We start from the raw sequence: 20,611 nt of genomic DNA, 5'->3' as shown, positions 1-20,611 counted from the left end.
CCTGTAAAGCGGCCAGCAGGGGGCAGGCACGTGAGACTTGGACTTCTAATGCTGGATCCACACTTTCCAACTGACCCTGACAGGGTTCAGTGGCTTCACTCTTCTCACTCTGGGAGAAACCAGAGTCAAAAAATTCTTTTAAGTTTCATCTTTTCTACAACCTTCCTGGCAGCAACGTGAGTGGCTGGTGCAGGAGGGAGAGGCAGATGAGGAAGTACTGAGGGTTACAAAGAACCAGCCTGTTGAACTGGTTCACCCCAAGGTACTTCCTGGCCAGAGGCTCTTAAAATGCACTTCCTATTCTAGTATCCCAGGGAAGATGCCTCACATGTGTGCACACACGGACATTTACACATATACACGCCTGCGATGCTTATAATGCATCATATATGTAAACTGGCATTACACTAACCATGACTGAAGATTCACATTAGCCCGTTTTTATTTATTTTAAAAAATGTATTTTTATTGATTTCAGAGAGGAAGGGAGGGAGAGACAGAAACATCAATGGTAAGAGAGAATCACTGATTGGCTGCTTCCTGCACGCTTCACACTGGGGACTGAGCCCACAGCCCAGGAATGTGCCCGACCGGGAATTGAACTGTGACCTCCCTGTTCATAGGTCGACGCTCAACCACTGAGCCACACTGGCCGTGCTCATTAACCCTATTTTACTCTTTCGCATAGAGCTGGACATTAAAGTGAGATCACAGTGAACACCTTCCCCAGGTACAAAGTGCTGTGAACAGTTGTCAGGTAAACAAACCTCCTCCAATGAGAACACAGCGCCTCCTAATGGCAGGTTATTTAAGAAACTCGGAAATGGAAATACTGAACCTCAACTATAATTGAAAAAATGAAAGAAAAAAACTCAAAAATGAAAGCTGCAAACACTTCTCTGAAAATTTAGCCACAAGACCTAGTCATTGTCTCCAGTACCAAGAAAAGTCTCATTTAATAAATTAATAAACTTTGCCAGACAAAACTCTTGGCTGGCTTTCTCATTTTTTTTAAAGCTAATTTGTACTTCATTCTAGTTTTTTAAAATATATTTTTATTGCCTTCAAAAAGGAAGGAGAGGGAGAGAGAGATAGAAACATCAACGATGAGAATCATGGATCGGCTGCCTCCTGCACACCCCACACTGGGGATCAAGCCCGCAACCCGGGCATGTGCCCTGACCGGGAATGGAACTGTGACCTCCTGGTTCATAGATCAATGCTCAACCACTGAGCCATGCCAGCTGGGCTGTACTTTATTCTTAAGTTTCATCAAACAAATGACCACTATACATTTACAGGAAACCAACAGCACAGAAGGATACAGGTAATTTAGAAAAGGAAATCTTTTAAAATCCTAACATATAATCCTGGACAGTGTTTCTCAGTGGTTAGGATGTCAGCCTGCACACCAAAGAGTCTCGGGTTTGATTCCTGGTCAAGGGCACATACCTGGGTTGCAAGTTTGATCCCTGCCCAGTCGGGGCAACTAATCAATGGGTGTCTCTCACATCGATGTTTCTCTCTCTCCCCCTCCCTCTCTCCCTATCCTTCCAAAAAGCAATAGGAAAAATGTCCTCAAGTGAGGATTAAGGAAAAAAAAATTATAACAAACTCCGATGGATTTGCCATCATAAAAAGGATGCTAAAAAAAATAGTAAAAGGAAGCAGCTCTTAAGAAATTTTAAAATAGGATGACAAAATTCACTAGAAACGCTGGAAGACAAAGGCAAAGCAATCATTCAGATTCTAGAATAAAGCTAAAAAAAAAAGAAGCAATCGGGGAGGTTTGGGTCTAACCAATTAGAATTTTAGAACATACTTACGTTATAATGGAGGAAAGCATTGAAGAAAAAATGAAAGAATATTTCTCTGAGATTCATAAAAGACACATATGGTTAGGTTGAAATCACTTTCCCTGTTTTTTTTCTTTTTTTTACTGCTTTCAGAGAGGAAAGGAGAGGGAGGGAAACATCAACGATGAGAGAATCATTGGTTGGCTGCCTCCTGCATGCCCCACAAACATCTCTCTGAAAATTTAGCCACAAGTCCTATTCATTGTCTCGCATCAGCTCGCAGCCCTGACATGTGCGCTGACCAGGAATTGAACCATGACCTCCTGGTTCATAGGTCGATGCTCAACCACTGAGCCACGCTGGCTGGGCCCGTTATCTTGATAGAATTCAAACTCAGGAGTCTGCCGTGCATGCGGAGCAGAGTAATTCGCGTCCCTGTCAGCGGCTGGCACCCGCAGGGAGGGCGAGTCCCACCGTCCTGGAGGCAAGGGAGTCAAAACCATCACGCAGAGTAACGCCAGGCCAATCACACAAGGAGTCCTGGTGGAAGTTAAAGTATTTATTGATGTGTTTAAACTCTGTACATTCTCCACAGATCAGATTAAGGAGTTTGTAGGTGAAGTTTACCTGTGCATAGTGGGGAAAGACATGGATAAGGGGAAGGGAGGGGAAAAAACAGTCACAGGGAAATAGAAAAAAATACACCACAGGTTACCAGAACCTTCAGAATAAAAAAAAGAGGAAGCGGTGACATCAACATCAACTACACAAGCATGACAGAGGCGTGGGAAGAACGAAGCCTCGCCGCGCTGCATGTGTCAGCCATCACCCGGCCTCCTGCTAGGCAAAGCCAGCCCCGTGTCTCCGGGCACTGCCCCTGCCACGGTCATCTTCCGCGTGAACACCAGGCGGGTGCGGGGGAGGTCAGGCAGGCAGGCAGGGGACAGCGGGAGGCGGGTCAGTGCCTTCAGAGGGAAATGCCCATGGAGGTGAAGACAGCACTTCGGACATTACGTGGGAGGAGTGAGGTGTAAAAAGCTACGGTGGGTGAACGGTGGACAGTGAGGTCATATACACACTACAGGCTACTATCCGTGGAAGAACTGGATTTCGAAGGAGAGGAGTGTGGGCGCCCATTCTGTGTACACGGGCTCTGCTGAAAGATGCTGGGACGCAAATGCTTTAACTCCTTGGTGACACTGAGGAACCAGCAGCGGGAACACTAGGTCCCAAGAAACTGGTCCTTTACAATGATTCTGAGAGGGATCAGATGTGCTTCAATGGTCTCACAGTTCCCTACCCACTTAGTTTCTCAGCGACTTCCTGAAGCTCATTGAAAAAGGAAATACTGCCTTTTAAAAAATAAGAACCAGGACAGTGGATGAGCCTCGGTGATTTATAAGCGCAACCGGGACAACGCCCTCACGGACAGTGTCACTGCCAACCAGCACCTCCATCGATGGAGAGCACGTGAGACAACACAACAGAAGTGGGATGCCTGGTTAATTTAAAAAAGAAAGCTACATCAGTCAGGTATCTGCAATAGATCATTTTCTCATTTCTTTAAGGTTTATATATCATATAGTTATATTAACATTTTCACCCATTTAAAAGAATGGAAATTGTGATCCTACAGTAGTACTTTATAGTCTTAGTGATCCGAGAGGTCTGGATGGAAGATGAGCTCCTCTGGAAGTAACTGTTGGTCAGCAGTCGATCCAACGCTGGACCTTCTGGCCCACCTGCACCCCCCACTCCAATGGGGGGGGACATGCGCCTTCTCCCACTTAAACCTGCATCTGCTCAAGATACTTGTAGGTCGGATTTTCATAACCGTGGTTCTGCATCTTGTTCAGGTGGCGCTCCTCGGGGGTGAGCATGGGGTCGACCTGCAGGAACAGAGATTGTGGGTCACTGCAGGGCACCCAGGAGATGGCACAGGGCTCCAAAGGCCTGGGGCCACCGCCAGCCCAGCATCCCGTTTCCACTGGGTGAACAAAATGAATGAGGACACAGGATGAGGAGAGAAAACGGGAGGGTCCAAGAGGCAATGCTTCTGCAAGCCAGCGCCCTAAAAGCCTGGTCCAAGTTGGAGAACAGTGAACTGAATTTCCTAGCTCCACAGCCAGGAGCCAGTCTCAGTTCTGCTCCCTACCACCTGGACAGCCGAGGTGAGCATCCCTCCAAAACAGGACAGAGGCTGGATGGTCTGCCGGGTCTTTCCAGCTCAGAAATTCCAACACTTAGGCCCCTGTGCTACAGGAGATGAAACCCAGTAACTGAGACATGCCTCTGAACGAATTTTCCAGAGCGTGCTATGCTCTTTATTGCACTCATTTTCTAGAATCAAGGGGCCCTGGCATTTCCACCGAGAACGAGTGGTGAGTTCTAACGACCCATCAGGATGAAAGAGAAACAATCTGCTCTGCGTTCTACATTTCCTGTTGCTTTTGTTCCCATTAAAAAATAAGAACAGCCCAGCTGGCATGGCTCAGTGGTTGAGCGTCGACCTATGAACCAGGAGGTCACGGTTCGATTCCCCATCAGGGCACATGCCTGGGCTGCTGGCTTGCTCTTCAGTGGGGGGTATGCAGGAGGCAGCCATTCAATGATTCTCTCTCATCATTGATGTTTCTCTCTCTCTCTCTCTCCCTCTCCATTCCTCCCTCTGAAATGAATTTAAAAACATATTAACAAAACAAAACAAAAGAATATTAGTCCTGGTTATAGTTTTAAGACGGAACCACTCATGATTACCACTGTTGCCTGGTCTGCCACAGACCTGACTTGTTGTTTATAAAACAAGTCAACAACAAAGAAGAGCATTACAGTCCTCCGTGCTCAGATACCCAACATGCCTGAAAAAAGGAAACACTAAGAATGGGAGAGACAGATCCACCCTCTGCAACAGAAAATGCTCTTAGGACTTCCTTACATTCACAGTCAAAGCCCAAATTAATGTTCAAAGTCGGTAACAGCCTTTTGTCATAGAATCAACATAATTCAGTTGGGGCTGACTTTCACAACAGGAGCTAATGATCCAGTGAGCGATCTAGCCCCGGACAGCGCCCAAGAACAGACATCTGAACCCCAGCAAGCCCCGCCAGCAGAGAGCAAGCCCCCAGTTCAGGCCGGCAGGAGAAGCCCAGCCACTCACCTCCACGATCCCATGGCTGATGGTGCCGTACTGCCGCTTCCTCAGCATCACCAGGCTGATGACGATGACCGTAGCAATGGCCACCGCAATGACCAGCAGGCCGATGAGGGCACTGCTGCTCAGGCTGAAGTCCTCCTGCAGCGGCCCCACCGATTCCTGCAGGACAAGGCAGACGTGCAGGAAAGCCCCGTGACCACTTGCACGGCGTGAAAGGCAGGCAGTCCTGTCCCAAAGCCCGAGCAGCTCCAGGGCCCAGCTTTCCAGGTACTCATCCACCTGGGAGGACCCCCACTTTTCCCTGTCTCCATGGAGATTAACCCCACATCAGGTTCTGGGGCTAAACACATACCGGCTCTTCCTCAAGGCCTCCAACTCTCTCAGAATTGAAGATCATCTCCTTCACATCCAGAGTCTCGTCAATGACCTGCAGCACATGGAAACGTCAGTAACTGGGAGGGGAATCTAGTGTAAACGTAACGCCATTACGTGTGGTGGAGGGAAGCAGATACCGGGTGGACACCACACCCACCAGTTCTGCCTCATTCACCTAGATCCACGCGAACCCCCTGGAAGGAGCATGTGGGTGCAGGGTCATGTAAAGCAGCGGGTCCTTCCAGGGCCTCTACCTGCATCTTCCTTTAGGGAACCGTTGTGGGAGATTTCAGGGCAGATAACGAGGAAGCCCAGTTGAAACATCAAACTCAGTTAAGAATAATCCAGAAATAGGAGAGAGAGAAAATGCTAGCATGATTAACAGGAGGCGTGAACCTAAGGCAGCACTGAGCCAAAGCCAGCTCTCCTCCATGTTCACACTACGAATCTCTCCTCCCTGGAAAACGGCCTCTGACATTCTCATCTCTTTAGTTGCAAATATATTTTCCCACGGCATAGCAAGGAATGAGCTACTGCTGAAAAGCAATTCTTCATCCCTGTTACACCCAGACGCTAAACAACATGGGAACCTGTGGGAGCAGCTGGGGCCCCCCCACCTGCCACCGTGCGTGCGGAAAAGGAACACGGCGGGCCACCTGGAAGGCACCGGAAACAAGGCCACTCAGGCGCATTGTTTCCCAAATGAAAACAGGGCAGGGCAAGAGAGAGAAATGGCTCACCATGTTTTCATCCACTTTGTTCTTGCTGTTGATCACCTTCTCCTCGGCGCCTATCAGCCCTCCGTCCTGCTCGCCCAATCCAGAGCCTGTGTGGAGAGAGCGCAGCTGCATTTCCCAGGGCATCTGTGCCTCTCACAGAAGCAGCGATGCCCTCCTGGGGCAGCGCCCCCCGGAGGGCCTCCCCGCAGCGCAAGGCGCTCCTCGGCTCCCGTTTGGAGGAAGCGCTGTGCTTACAGGGATGAACGGAACGGGCGGTTTCCAGAGGCTGATGGAGTAATGGAGAGGAGCGCGCTTACTGTACCAGCTGGGAAGGATGGAGCGCAAGCCTTCAGAAGACAGTGCTTATTGTAAGAGAACGAAGCTAGTGCCAAGGCCTTCCAGCATGGAACCCAAGGGACGCCCAGGTGACACTACCGAGCCCCTCCTCCTCCAACAGCTGGGGCTCCCTTCCAATGAGCAACTGTCAGACCTCAAGCATCTTTTATCCCACAGGCAATTCTTTCCGCCTGAAATAACCTCCATGACCTTAAGCCCTTCCCATTTGTCCTTTAAGCTACAGCTGCTCTTGGGAGACACCCCCAGGTTATAGCACTTCGAGCACTATCTGTAATTATTGATTTCCTCCTGTCTCCCGCCAGGCTGTAACCCTCTCTGGGCCTAGATCCCAGATGACCACATCCTCGCTGGTTATTAGAGCAGGGACAGGAAGGAAGCATCCCATCAAAAGGCGGAATCCTGACGTCAGAGCGGAAGGCACCTTTCTATAGATGAAGCAGAAACAGCACCACTCCTCTTGTCAAGGTCAGGCATGGCCTGAGCCAACGTCACTGGTGTGTGGCACTCCAAACGGCCGCATCAGAGACAAGCCAGCGCAACCCCAGCAAGAGGAAGCGAGGAGCAAGCCTCTCTGCTTTTTATTTTTAGCTCCAAAGCTGGGTGATTCCCAGCTACCCTAACACTTGCTCATTAATAAAAACTTACACAGTTCTTACAGATGTCTGATTTGAAACTCTTATAAACAGACCAACCTGACAGGATGCTCAGCATTCAAAGTGGCCACCTGCCAGTGAGGAACAGTCAAACACGAGCACCTGCAAAGCGCTAATGTCCCGGGCTTGCCACCGGCGCGCTGACGCCGGGCCAGCCACAGTGGAGCGTTCCAGCTCACACCACACTTACTCTCGACACGGAGCAATGAATAACAGCTACTGCTGACGCCGCAGGCCGGCTGACGCAGTCACTCGTGAGCACACAGCCAACAACGACACCGGTTTTCTCTAGGGCTTTCATTTTAAAGAATAATCTCACAGCTGGATTCTAGGGGAAGTTAAACCAGGGCTGGCGTTTGTTGTCTCAAAATGCCAATGAAACGGCACCTCCACTATTTGAGGGAGAGGAATGGTGCCACCTCAGCAAGCATGCGTGTGCCAAGCCTAAGCCACTGTGACTGCGCTCCTCCACCCTATTCTCAGATCTCCTCCTTAAGACTGTGAAGGCCAGGGGGCAGGATCCTACCTGAAAACTAACGTGGCACTGGATCTGCTACTAGTCCACACTGTTTAAGTACTTTTTGGGTGATATAACCCACATGTTTCTTAAACACTAACCAAAACCATTTTGATTTGGTAAAACGCATAAACCAACGGCTTTAAGAGACCAAAAGTTAATGTTTAAATTATCCCAACTAGTAACAGTTGGGGTCCAAGGGTGCAAGCCAGCTAACCTCCTAAAAATGTATCTTGATCTGTGAACTTAACATCTTAGGCCTGATCTGTAAGCATCAAGGTGTGCTGCTCAGAGCAGTGTAACCACAGCGACGAAGAGGTACGTCGTAGTGGAATACGGTGAAGCATTCACGTAGAAGCATTCACATTAGAAGGCTGGAGTCGTACTTCTGTTCTGAGATAAGCTGAGGCATCCCCACCACTCCATGCTGGCCAGGGAGCACCACCTGGCCCGCCACAGCCTGTCTGCAAAGCCCATAGTGGGCTCGCAGACACACACTGAGAACACGAACCCTCCGAACTGGCTCACGGTGACTGCAGACACTGGACGACCCAGCCACCTGGGACCTTCAGCAGCCGACACTGCATTTTATACAACAGAAACAGCAGGGGCTTTGCAGACAGAGGAGCTGGGTTCAAATTCTGGTTTCTCTGCCCCTTAAACTCATTACTTTGAGCAAGTTCTGTAACTCTAAGGCTTTTTCGACTGCCTGATCCAGGAAACAGCTAAAAATTCCACGTACAGTGCTCACATAACGTTACCTCTTCCTGACACGAGACTCACTGCAGAGTCTCCACCTGCTGCATCAGCTTCTAGAATGCTCTGCTTATTGCAATAACCAGGGGACATGAGACAACTACAGTGGGCAGGTGGGCACAAAGGGCAAGGACAGCCAGAGAGGGAAAAGACGTTCAGTGGGAGCAGCAGAGAAAAAGATTAAAAAAAAAAAAAAGACCCTCTACCTGAATGAGATTAAGCCTATTTGCTTTCATATGGTCAAAGTCTCCCCAGATTACAGGACTTAGGAAACACCTCTGGTTACTCTGTTCTCTGGGCACCCAGAGGGCAAACTTGGGATGGCCAGCCACCAAGGTCACTGGCACTGGGCTGGATGCTGGAGACAGGACTGCTGTGGCTCCACGCACAGCCACGGCGGAGGAAGGACGTGGAAACAGTCGGTGATGATGTGAAACAGAACATGAGATTCGGACACACTGGGGAAGTGACAGGGATGAAGGTCTTAAAGGGAACATCTCTGACAAACCAACCTTTTTTCATTGGGTGGTACAACTCCGGCTGGGTGTCTAGCAGAAAGGAAAACAATAAAAACAAAATAGCACAAAAGGAGATTAAGAAGGAAAATGGCTTTCAAATTTCCTATTTTAGAACTCCTCTATAATGTGAACCAAAAGTCCTCTTCCTTAAAACCCGGCCTGAAAATCCCACAGACCAAACAGCAGTGAGGGCTGGAAGGTGGGAGAGAAAGGAGGAGGTCTGTCTTGGGTTTTCTGGGGAAAAATTTGTGAGATTCCAAAATTATTTAGCTTAGCCCGCAAAATTCTTTCTCTTAGAAAAATAACAAAATCAGAAGTTGACAGATTGCAGTTTTCTGAAAAGGAGACAAGATCCTATTTCAAACACGCCCTGATGTTCCCACCCCCAAGGAGCTGTGTAGGCATGGCCGCCATGCTGCTGCCACGGAGCCTGGGTTGGCAGGGCAGGTTTGGGGGGCGTGGGGAGGGGAGAGACACAGTGGTGCCTCCTTAATCAGCTCCTTTCTCAGATTCTGCTGATACTGGAGGGTCAACTGAGTTGGCACTCCGAGGTAACTAATTCAGAAAGCATTATGGTCTGAAGGCTATGCTGGAGGCCCCTCCCCAGGCCTCTGCCAGCACTACTGTACCAGGTCAGAGGCCTGTGGCACCAAATCAGGTGGGCTCAAATCCTTACTCTCCACCTCCAAGCTATTGGACCCTGGGCGGACACTTAACCTCTCTGAACCTTGGAACCCCAATGGGGAAACTCTGAGGATTAACTGAGAGCACCCAGGAATGGTGCTTAGCTGAAGCAGGCATTCAATAAGGACTCTATAGCTGTGGCCTCTTTTTTTATAACCACACCATCAGCAAGAGTATCAGACAAAGAGACTGATTCCACACCCTGGTCCAGGGCCCGCTCTTACTCCGCACTTGGTGTTGCTGGTGCAGACCCAGGGGTCAGAGGTCCCCTTGGATAGCAAAAACCAGCAGGGGGTAGCAGTCAGCATGCCTGACCGGAAGGACAGGGACACAGCTTCCTATCCCCACCCAACAGCACAGTAAGTCGTGTCATCTCTGTAGCCTCTCCATTACCTGACTCCCAAGACTGCTATGAAAAGATAAGGACATAATTTAACAGGAAAGTGCTGTGTCCACAGTAAAATGACTTCCACAGGGAATAAGTTTTACACATACTGGAGGTAGCTGATAGGCCCAGGAAAAACTGTAGTCTTTAAGCAAACCGTCTATAAAATGTGAGAAATAGGGCTAACCTCATGGTGATAATAAAACCAGCTATCTGAAAGCTCCCACTACGGTGCCTGCACATAGTAGGTGCTCAATGATTCAAGTCTCCCTTGCCCTGCCTGACTTTCACTAGGAACACAGCCTCACCAATACAATCCAGGTCCAAAAATCTGACTTCAATTTTCTAATTGTAGTCTTCTCCCTTCTTGCCCCCACCTCCCCCCACCCCCACACCACCCTCCACCCACCACCAAGAAGCTGCACTGTCAATCATACACACCTTCGTTCTCAGGTAAGGATGGGAAGGGATGGAAGGGGCGGAATGGTGGGATCTCATCACTTTCTTCAGAGCTCACCCGGACGTCCACAGGGGTCTCTGAGATAGAGGAGGTGAACTGGTCCATGTCTGCACGCTGTTCTTGAAGCAGCTCATCTGACAAAGACACACACGGCAGGGAGCCAGGTTTTCAGAAGGATCGATTCTCGGCACAGGACCAGAGTCTGAACAGGACTCGTTCATGTGATTGCAGCTCACGAGACCTGCCTCGAGGAGCATCTCACCAGCTCACAACTGTCACCGACTGCCTGAAACACCTTCTGATTCTGTGGCGCTGCAGAACCCCAGCACTGGGGGGCCCGGGCTCCACCCTGGGCACCCCGCTTCTCTAGTAATTTCTTCTAAGGCACGGTTTTAAACACCACCTACACAGCATGGCTCCCAAATCTGTATCTTAACTAACGCCTGAGCCCTGGCTCATCAGGCTAATGGCCTACGTGACACACCCACTCCACGTCCAACAGCAACTTGTATTTAAAACGAGTGAAGACTCCGCTCTGCCTCAGTAAACTCTGGCACCACCACCCACTCACTTCTCCCAATGAAGACCTGGGCATCATCCTTAATGCCTTTCTTCCCCTCAATCCCCATCCGACCCACTGCACGGCCTGTCCGCCTCCTTCTGAACCGTATCCTGAGACCACCCACAACTCTCTCTCCTCCATCACCACCCGAGGGCACACAACCACCAGCTCTCTCCTGGATTTTTACAACCGCTTCCTGGTGGGCTCCAATTTTAGTCAACTCTCCACACAGCATCTAAGTAATTTTTTAAAAAATTCATGTTCTTTTTAAAAGCATAATCCAGATCTAGTCACTCACTAGTTTAAAAGCCTCTGATGGCTTTCTGAAATAAAATCCGAACCCCTAGATTTTGCTAAAATCTCTTAACAAATTGGCTTCTGCTTACTTCTTTGGCCTCGTTTCTCCCTGATCTACTCAAATGTGCCTGCCACTTGATTTACACACCAGGCCTCTGCTGGAGTCACGCCTGTGATAAGGATGTTCTCTCCCCCTGGGGTCTCGGGTTACTGGCCCTGAGGCAGCCTCCCTGACCACCCAGCCACTCACCACTACCCTAGTTTACCCCCCTCCACAGCTCACACCACCTGCTGATTCTTGTTTTCCTGTCTGTCTCTCCTTCGCTGAGGAGATACTGTCTGCTTGTGCACCGTTTACACTGTGACACAGGGCAGATAATAAATATTCACTGAATAATCGGAGAAGATAGAGACCAAGAGGGAGAGGAAGTGAGAACGTGTGTAAAGTAGGTGCCTTGAAATGCATCAGCACAAGGGAAAAGGTAACAGGAGACTTCCCCCAGGGCCCCTGCAATTTTACACCCTGGAGTTTTCTTCCGGTAACAGAGTGAAGGTCAATGAAACTCAAGGCTCGGTGGCTCACAGCCAGTCCTTGACCTGGACACGTGAATTCCAGACTTCTGAAACCCTGGGGTGCTAACACCCAGCCTCACGGCTTCCCTCGGCCTAGTTCTCTAACCTCTCTCGGCCATCACTCGAAAGCCTTCACAAGACCCCACCTGACTCTGACACAAACACAGTCAGCACCCACCAATTTCCTCTTGGATTTCCTGGGCTACATAGGGTACTTTGTAGAGCAGAGAGAGGCTCTGGTTCCTCCTTTCTTCAATCACGTGGAGATGCGTCATCACCTGAAAGGACAGTATGGGAGAGGCCTGTCAGCAACACAGCCGGGGAGGAGGACTAGCCACACACACTCCCGCAGGGACAGCCACACACACCCCGCAAGGCCAGCTGCAAGGCCAGTCCTCCACAGCGCCCAGCAAAGCATCTGGCAGAGGGAATGCACTAATCCCCACACACGTACTGACCACGGAAGTGAAGAATTGTGCAGACTGTGCAACACCCCCAGCGATCTGAGAATTTACCAGAGTCCTTCAAGTTAAAGAAAATGTAAGAATCCCACTAGCCAGCTGTTGGCTTGCCTTTCATGTAACTTACTGGAATGAATGAGTTACAAAGAACCCTAGTTTGCAAATTGCCAGGGACTCAGTAAGGTTTTTCTGGGTGAAACCAGGTAAGAGTTGGCCAATTTCTACCACTGGTCAGATTAGATGGGATAAAAAAGAATGAAATCACTGGCTAAAAAGTAGATTTGGGGGAAGAGGGAACCAGTCACAGACACTGCTTTGTGAAGTAACTGCTTAAAATGACTTTCATGGTGATAGCTAGTTCGTTCCTATTTAACTAAATTAGCTATCCTTTCAAAACTTTACGCTAAGGTATACACAAACCTGATTTTAAGGAGTGTTAAATAAGATTTATCTACCACCCATTTGTCCTCCATAGCTCATTTCTGAACGCAAATTTCCAAGGTTGCTCACTTTTTAAAAAGGCCATTAAAACTGGTCACTTACTTTTAAAGCTCCTCCGGATGGGAAAGAAAGGTGATTTGGGGTAACTGCCACCCACCCCAGTGACACAATGAGACACGTTGCAGCTCACACAAGCTATTTGAGGTTACTCCTGCCTGGCTACACTTGCAGTTACCAAGCTCTTCCTACAGAGGGCGAGCTAAACCCAGGGATTAATTATGTGGGCTACAATCCATTAACATGAAGCGTCAAAATGGGGGTGGGTGGGCTGGAAGAGTTAACTGGAAAGATGCTTTTATTGTAGACGGGTATCTCTCTGACCGTTAAAAGCAAGGATGAAGCAATTTAATTTTATATCTGCCATTCTTTCAATCAAGTAGACTGACAGGAAGGCAGAAGAGGGAATGTCTGAGAGAGAAAACGCCTAGAAAGGAAAACGTGGCCCACCCCAGTCTGAGCATGTGCTGGCATCGCTCCACTTCTTCAGGTGAACTGAGGAGCCATGTGAGGGAGGGGGGCCACACCCATGAGGACAGAAGTGCACTGTGGGGGGAAGGCTGCACACTGGTGTCTGTGCTGAACCTTGGAGCTGCGCACGAGGGGCGAAGGCATGTCACACAACCAACCAAATCCGCACGCGGTAACGGCGGAATGTAGTCAGGGCTCTCTGGAGTTCAGGGAACAGAATAGGGAACAGACGAAAGGCTAATGGGATTCAGCGGGGCTCAGAGCAGACAGTAACCACCACACAGCAGAGCTGGGTTTCCCCGCGATGTTCTGAGGAGGGCTCTGCTTCCTGTGTGACTTGGTGGGGCACTTTAGTCCTGCTTGCAGGTGAGTCATCCCCTAGGTATTGATTTAATACACTGATCAGATTTCTCCTATTCTCATCACACAGAACAGGCCATGTTCTCTATAAAATCCTACACAATAGTCTAGTTCTTCCACACACAGAATTTTTAAAATGATCACTTTAAAAATAAATCAGGTAGACCTACAAGACCTACCCCTGTCAAGATGCATGTGTTGCTCCCCCTGAGCTTCCTGGAAGCCACTCTAGGAGGTTCTTGCCTTTCCTCCTTCCTTCTACTGCATCCAGCTTAAAGACAAGTACTGCGCCCCGGGCCATGGCAGGGGTCCCTTCGGGTCCCCAGGCCTGGCCCCTTTCATTCTTCCCACTCTTTAGGAGCCCGAGTTCTTTCATTACCCCAGACATCCAATGCTGAAGTGCAGCTATGTTTGGGGACAATTACTCTTCATCTTTACAATTAATGTCATTAGTCCTGTGCGCACTGGGAGCTGCTCAATGGCACACGGGGACTGGACTCTGTGGCGTCAGACGTGAGGGCCGAGTCTGGCAGGTGGACAGGAAGCACACAAACATCTGCTCAACGAAGGAGCAGCACCCTCGCTGCAGCCCTCCTAGGCCTGTGGGCAGATTACCTTCCAGCCATCACACACAGGCACAGAGGCTGGGAGGGCGAGTTCCTGGGATGATGGGCAAGTGCCCACACTTGTAAGCACCCACAACAGTACAGCACTGGGTTTATAATATGGGAGCAAATGAGGTAAGATCAGTCATGTCATTACAGGGCCCTCTAGAAACTAACAGGCTACAGAAGAAACGAAAGACTCAACACAAAACAAATCCACTAATGGGCTGAACTATTAGACTGTGATTTATAAGGGAGCCAGCAGTCTTCCAGGCAAGTTCATTTTCTATGCATACGAGAGTAAAACTCAATATATGGACAATATCGAATTTAGAAAGAGGGTCCAGAAATAAACTTTTATAGATGACTGTAAAGAAAAGCTAGACCCAGCGTGGGATAAATCCCAGGAATCTAAAAGTGTCTGTCTAAACAAAATGTAATGTACAAAATACACCGATCTTTATGATCTGCTTGATATAGCAGCCTAGAAAATGATTTCCAACATTAATTCCAGTGGTGCCCTAAATAAAAATAAACTGTTAGATACTGACTTACAATGTAATCACCATTACTAAACTTTCAGAAACCGTTTAAGTAGAAAGTACTTAATATTGCCAGTGTGATTCCTGGTCTGGGCACATGCCCGGGGTGCAGGCTCGAACCCCAGTAGGGGGTGTGCAGGAGGCAGCTGATCAATGTTCCATTCTCACACTGATGTTCCTCTCTCTTCCCCGCCCCTTCCTCTCTCTCTAAAAATCTGTAAATTATTCTTAAACCAGCTCTTGTACCTAATGACGCTGGAAACGAGAAACGCTTTCTAAGGACTGATACCAAGCACAACCATCAGTGCTGACCGACCGTCAGTCACAGCAGCCTCTCCCACCAGAAACTCTCCCAGAGCAACCTCGACTCCGCCCAGGGTACCTGGGATTTCATCTGGGCCGCCTTTTCTGGGTCCACAGCCAACACATGCTGGTAGTGACGGATGGTGTGCAGGCGATCTTTGTTCTCAGCGCGGACATACCGCCGCAAGGCCTGGAGAATGCGATGAGGCTGCAAGACAGAACAGTTGTTTTAATATCCAGAGACGAGGGCATTGAAAATAGACAGAAAAACAAGGCTTTAAAAATTCCCTTAAGAATGTAAAGCTCAGTGAGGCGCAAGAATGAAAGCTGTCCTTTCAAACATTTTCAGCTTTTAGTAACAAGAAGCCACTCTTCTAAGTTCCAACTCTAGGTTCCAAAGTTGTATTAGCTCCTTCACAAACAGTATTTTCCATAATTTCTAGCCCACTGTCCTCCTCCAATGGGCACTTTTTCGCTGGCTCAGCCTCTGACACCTTAATTACAAACCAGGCAGTCCCTGTGTCACTCAGAAGTGACTTTACTTGCTTACTTAGAAGGATACAAATATCCACCTTTCCAATACTTTCCATCCCCCAGAGCAAGACAGGGTAGACAGAGTCAAGGGGTAAACAGTAAGACACTGTCCGGCCGGTGTGGCTCAATGGATAGAGCATCATGAACCAGGAGGTTGTGGTTTGATTCCCGGCCTGGATTGCAGGCTCGATCCCCATATGGGGCATGCAGGAGGCAGCCGATCAATATTCTCATCATTGATGTTTATATCTCTCTCCTTCCCTCTTCTTTCTCTCTGAAATCAATGAAAATACATTTTTTTAAAAAGTCTAAGACTACCAGCACAAAAGGGTTTCTATATAAACTACTTTACCCCTTACTTCACAATTTTATTTAGAACAGAACTGGTTCAAAGCCTTTGTTGGTGGAAGGTATGTTTTTATTCTTTGAAAGTAAGGCTGTGAACAAAAAATTTGGTAACTGGATAACTACCAACCAATGTGCTGAGGCTGTGCCTCGCTGGGTCACACTCCGCGCCACAGGTGCACACGCAGGCAGGGCAATGCTAAGCCAATGTAAGCAGATACCGCAACGTAATTCCCTGTCCTCCCTCCTCTTCTCTCCTCACTTCCAGCCTTGCCAGAGCTTGTCATAAACACATGGTTTTATGGACCCGTGTCATGCTGGTTCCACATAAACACTACTTGGGGGCAGGCCACACTGGGGCACGCTTCACCAGTGACCTGCTGCCCGCGACTCACCCGCGGCGGGTCGGCCTGCAAGGCAGCCAGGTAGTTCTCTAGCGCCATGCGGCGGCGGTCGTTCAGCATGGCTTCCACCCGGGCCAGGTGGGTTTCCACCAGCTGCTGCTTCTCGCTGGCGGCTTCTTTCTCTAAAGCTTTCACCATCGCTTGGAAGTGCTGCACCCAGAAAGCAGACAACATGTAATTCATGGCAGCCGGAGGAAGTCTAGGCAAACACCTAAGAGCCCAACACTGGCTTCTCCCTGCCCAGGGCGTGTGTGAGCCGCAGCGGGTCCAGAGAGTGGAGCAGGTTAAGATCTAAGCGCTGTATACAGTAAGTCCTCACTTATCAGCACCAGTTTCTGTGACTTGAAGCAAAACGACATATAACGCAACCAATTTTACCATAGGCTAACTCAGGTGTCCTCAAACTACGGCCCGCGGGCCACATGCGGCCCACCGAGGACATTTATCCTGCTGCTGCCTGTCCTGCTTAGCAGCCGACTCGTCCCGGGCCCGCAGTGCGCATAGGAATTTGTTCATAGTTTTTTTTTTTAAACTATAGTCTGGCCCTCCAACCATCTGAGGGACAGTGAACTGGCCCCCTGTTTAAAAAGTTTGAGGACCCCTGGCCGCTAACTGATATAAACAAGGGTTAAGCCCAGCCGGTGTAGTTTAGTGGCTGAGCGTCGACCTATGAACCAGGAGGTCACAGTTTGATTCCCAGTCAGGGCACATGCCCAGGTTGAGGGCTCGATCCCTATTATGGGGCGTGCAGGAGGCAGCCAATCAATGATTCTTTCCCATCACTGATGTTTCTCGCTCTCCCTCTCCTTTCCTCTCTGAAATCAGTAACAATATATTTAAAAATAAATAAATAAAACGAGGCTTAAGTTGCTACAGCATCTCAGAAACATCATAAAACGATGTTAATGAAATGACGTGATCCGAGGAGCCACTGCACTCCATCTGCTCTGTTAGAATAATCCTTCCTTGTCTAATGACAGCGTGGTAAAGCGAGTCAGGGCTCCTCAGCACTTCCCTGGCACCGCCGGCTTCTCCACGTGCACTGCAAGGAAAGAAGGCCGACTTTCCACACGGTGGCCAGGCGCCCACTTCCTCATCCTGAAACCACAGCTAATGGGAGACGTGTTGTGAAGCACGTCCCAGTGTATGGCGGGTTCCTCTGAGTCATTCCCACTGCAGTCCCGAGGGGCAAGCAGCGAGCTGTGAGTCCTGGCCACATCTGACAGCATGGCTTAAGGCTGTGGGCTCACCCTGCACGGATGCACTGGCTGTGCAGAAACGAACACAACGGGATTTTCTAGGTGTTCTGAGACAGGGTTATCGTGAAGAGAGATTTCTGCTAAACAAACAACAACGGATTTAAAATGTTTAAGTGTCACGAGACCCACACCTGTCTCGTAGATTGTATCCCTATTCCTATCAACACTCTTCTACGCAAGGAGGAGGCAGTTGCTGCTGTGATACTAAGGTTACATTCTCACAAAGTTATTTCTTCTCTGCCTTTTGACTTTTCAACAAGTCTGTAAAAGCAAGAATTCAGTGCTGCTGAAAGGCAAGTCGCAGCCTAAGAAGGAAGATGACTGAGGACTTGAGCCAGGAGAGCAGAATGAACAAACGCAGCGGATAAGGTTGCTTCCTGGCATGAATGAGGTGCGCTCTGGCTGGGGGTTTGTTTTCCTTCTGCCATAGGTGAGCTATTCTAGAGAACACCAGTTGGGAGGTTAAAACTTCCTGTAACATAAGCTCCCGACTGAAAGGAGCTGTGAAGCCCTAACTTCCGGGGAGTTGGTACTGACCGCATCTGAGGGCCAGGCTGGAAGCCCTGCCCTGGACGGCACGTCTCACCTGGATCAGCGTCTGCCTCTCTGCTTTAGGGAGGTTCTTCGCTTGAAGCTCAGCCTCTTCCCATTCCTTCTTTACCTAGAACGAAAGTCAGAGTTCTCTAACCAGGGAGTAGTCTCTAGAACAATCCCCCGCAGCTCACGCAGGAAACTGTGCAGAAGGAAATTGCACATGTGATCCCTCGTGAGCTCAGGCTATTTAGCTTGTTCCCAGAGCACTGCCTCTGAGGCTGCGCCTCAGTGTCCCCCAGTGGAATCTCAATCCCACACTTCTTTGTTCTATCTCCTTATTTAAAAGTCTCTGTGTCGCCCTAGCTGGTTTGGCTCAGTGGATAGAGCACTGGCCTGTGGACTGAAGGATCTCAGGTTCGATTCCAGTCAAGGGCACATGCCCGGGTTTCAGGCTCGATCCCCAGTAGGGGGTGTGCAGGAGGCATCAGTCAATGATTCTCTCTCATCATTGATGTTTCTGTCTCTTTCTCCCTCTCCCTTCCTCTCTGAAATAAAAATACATTTTTTAAAAAGTCTCTGTGCCTTAGTCTCCTCACCAAAAAAAGAGAGCAGGAGGTGGTTAATACCCATTTCTCAGAACTGATGTGGGTAAAACAGAATAACGACTATTTCTCCCAAAATATAAGCCCAGCTCAGGCGATGTGTGGGATTTCAGGTGGTCACTGAGACCTAGCAAGGACTCCCTCTGGTTTTCTCTGAATCCCTGAGTGAGTCTGGGAGAAAGTCACACTATGGGGCCCACGTTGTTCTAACACTTACAACCCTTTTAGGGAAAAAGAAAACATCCCAAGATTCAGAACCTTCAACAGGCACCACAAGCCAGTGTCTTGCTCTCATTAATACATTTTACACTTACCTTTCTCTAATGGGAAACGACACTAGCTCTTTACAACCATGACATGAAGTTCCCTTCTTTAAAATACATTTTTTAAGCTAGTTAATGGCAAAAAAATAATACTAATACGAATGAGAACACAATAGCGTAAGTGCTGGCCACCGAGTGTGGAACGCAGTGCGCTGAGGGAATTATGCTTCCATGGAGCTGGGGAAGGGGGAAGGCCTAGTCACACTGAGGAGGTCCCCTTACACTCGCATACCTCACCTGTCCTAGGCGACATTAGCGTGACAGTCTAGGGCAGTGGTCGGCAAACTGAGGCTCACGAGCCACATGAGGCTCACGAGCCGCGGTTTGCCGGTCTGTTGACTGAGTTTGCCGACCACTGACCTAGACTCTCGATTCCAATAATTACAGGCTGTTGTTGTTCCTTGTGACTAAGGCCCTATCCCAGTGGTTGGCAAACTCGTTAGTCAACAGAGCCGCAGTTTGCCGACCACTGGTCTAGGGAGATGGTGTCCCTTTCCTTCAACCATGAAAACCACATCCCCCAATGCCCAATGCCATGCAGATACGGGGAGGCTGCAGTTTACCCTGTCCATCCGGTTGCGGTGCCGAATTTCTAGCTGCTCCTTCGCCTTCTGGAAGCGGGCATGCTCGTTATCATCCGCAGAGGTCTCGAAATACACATCCACATCACTGGTTGGCAGAGGAGTTGGGGGGACTGGAACAGAATGACAGAGGGCGGTCTCTTTGGGGGCGAGGGCCCTGCTGAACCGGACAACACTGCGCTCCGGGAGGACACGGAGCTCAGGAGCACAGAGCGGGCTCGTCTGCCTGGTACTGCGCTCCAAGGACGGGGCACTCCTGTCTGTCAAGCTCCTATCTCCAAGGATGGGGCGCTCCTGTCTGCCAGGACCCAGCGGATAGGCTGCGCTGGTCCACCCGCCTTATACGAGATTCACCCACCAGGCCAGTCCAGGTACCCTGGCAACTACGGTGCCAGCCAGGCATTTACTGAGGACTTCAGGAGCAGAAAAGGAAATAGCTTCTTCTAACTGTCCCTCGGTTCTTGAAATCTTAAAATCTAAAAAGTAACTGCCTTACTGCTGTCACCGATGGCATCTGACCAGAGACGAGGGCTGAAGTCAGACCAGCCGAGTGCTTCCACACTCTCTATTTTGAAAGGAACTTGAGGGCTCAGGGCTCCTTTCTTCTTGCTATTTTAGGTGGGAACCTAACTCAACTGAATGTTCTTTGCATACTGGAAAAGCCCAACTGCTCTAGCTGGTGTCTCAGTGTTCAACGGTATTGAACCCCCAATAGCAGAGATGACAGGTAGAGCTGAGTTGCTGTATGTGACAGGACAGAGCTGCTATTCCACAAGGACTGCCCAGTGTGAAGACACCCAGGACATTCATTGGCCCTAACAGGCCAGCACCCCGAGGCAGACCCGTTAGAATCACCACCCCTCCCTGCCAGTCCAGCAGACTCCTAGTGGCCCCGGCGAGGCAATGCTGCACCAGGGAGCTTCCTCGGAGGACAGGTTCCTCAGCCAGCCTCTCAAGGAATACTTACGGCAACTCTTGCTCGC

General features: G+C 49.4%; 1 protein-coding gene across 4 annotated transcripts in view; it reads right to left on the bottom strand.

Moving 5' to 3' along the window:
- Positions 1–2,340: 2,340 nt before the first annotated feature.
- The window catches only part of APLP2 (amyloid beta precursor like protein 2), a 60,272-nt gene continuing 42,001 nt past the window's right edge, over positions 2,341–20,611 (bottom strand). For 2 of the 4 annotated variants that reach the window (XM_080649767.1, XM_080649769.1), the window contains 11 exons: positions 19,611–19,741; positions 18,175–18,249; positions 16,321–16,479; positions 15,126–15,254; positions 11,985–12,084; positions 10,356–10,508; positions 8,840–8,875; positions 6,066–6,151; positions 5,303–5,377; positions 4,954–5,109; positions 2,341–3,685 (listed from right to left, as the gene is read on the bottom strand). In XM_080649767.1, the coding sequence (XP_080505893.1) occupies positions 3,584–3,685; positions 4,954–5,109; positions 5,303–5,377; positions 6,066–6,151; positions 8,840–8,875; positions 10,356–10,508; positions 11,985–12,084; positions 15,126–15,254; positions 16,321–16,479; positions 18,175–18,249; positions 19,611–19,741 (1,202 nt within the window). In that variant the 3' untranslated portion in view covers positions 2,341–3,583. The remainder of the gene's footprint in view (positions 3,686–4,953; positions 5,110–5,302; positions 5,378–6,065; positions 6,152–8,839; positions 8,876–10,355; positions 10,509–11,984; positions 12,085–15,125; positions 15,255–16,320; positions 16,480–18,174; positions 18,250–19,610; positions 19,742–20,611) is intronic. The other 2 variants (XM_080649768.1, XM_080649770.1) reach the window with 1 other exon arrangement.

The sequence above is a fragment of the Plecotus auritus genome (genome assembly GCF_963455305.1).
Source record: "Plecotus auritus genome assembly, chromosome: 13".
Lineage (NCBI taxonomy): Eukaryota > Metazoa > Chordata > Mammalia > Chiroptera > Vespertilionidae > Plecotus > Plecotus auritus.
This window is presented reverse-complemented; position numbering and strand designations above follow the sequence as displayed.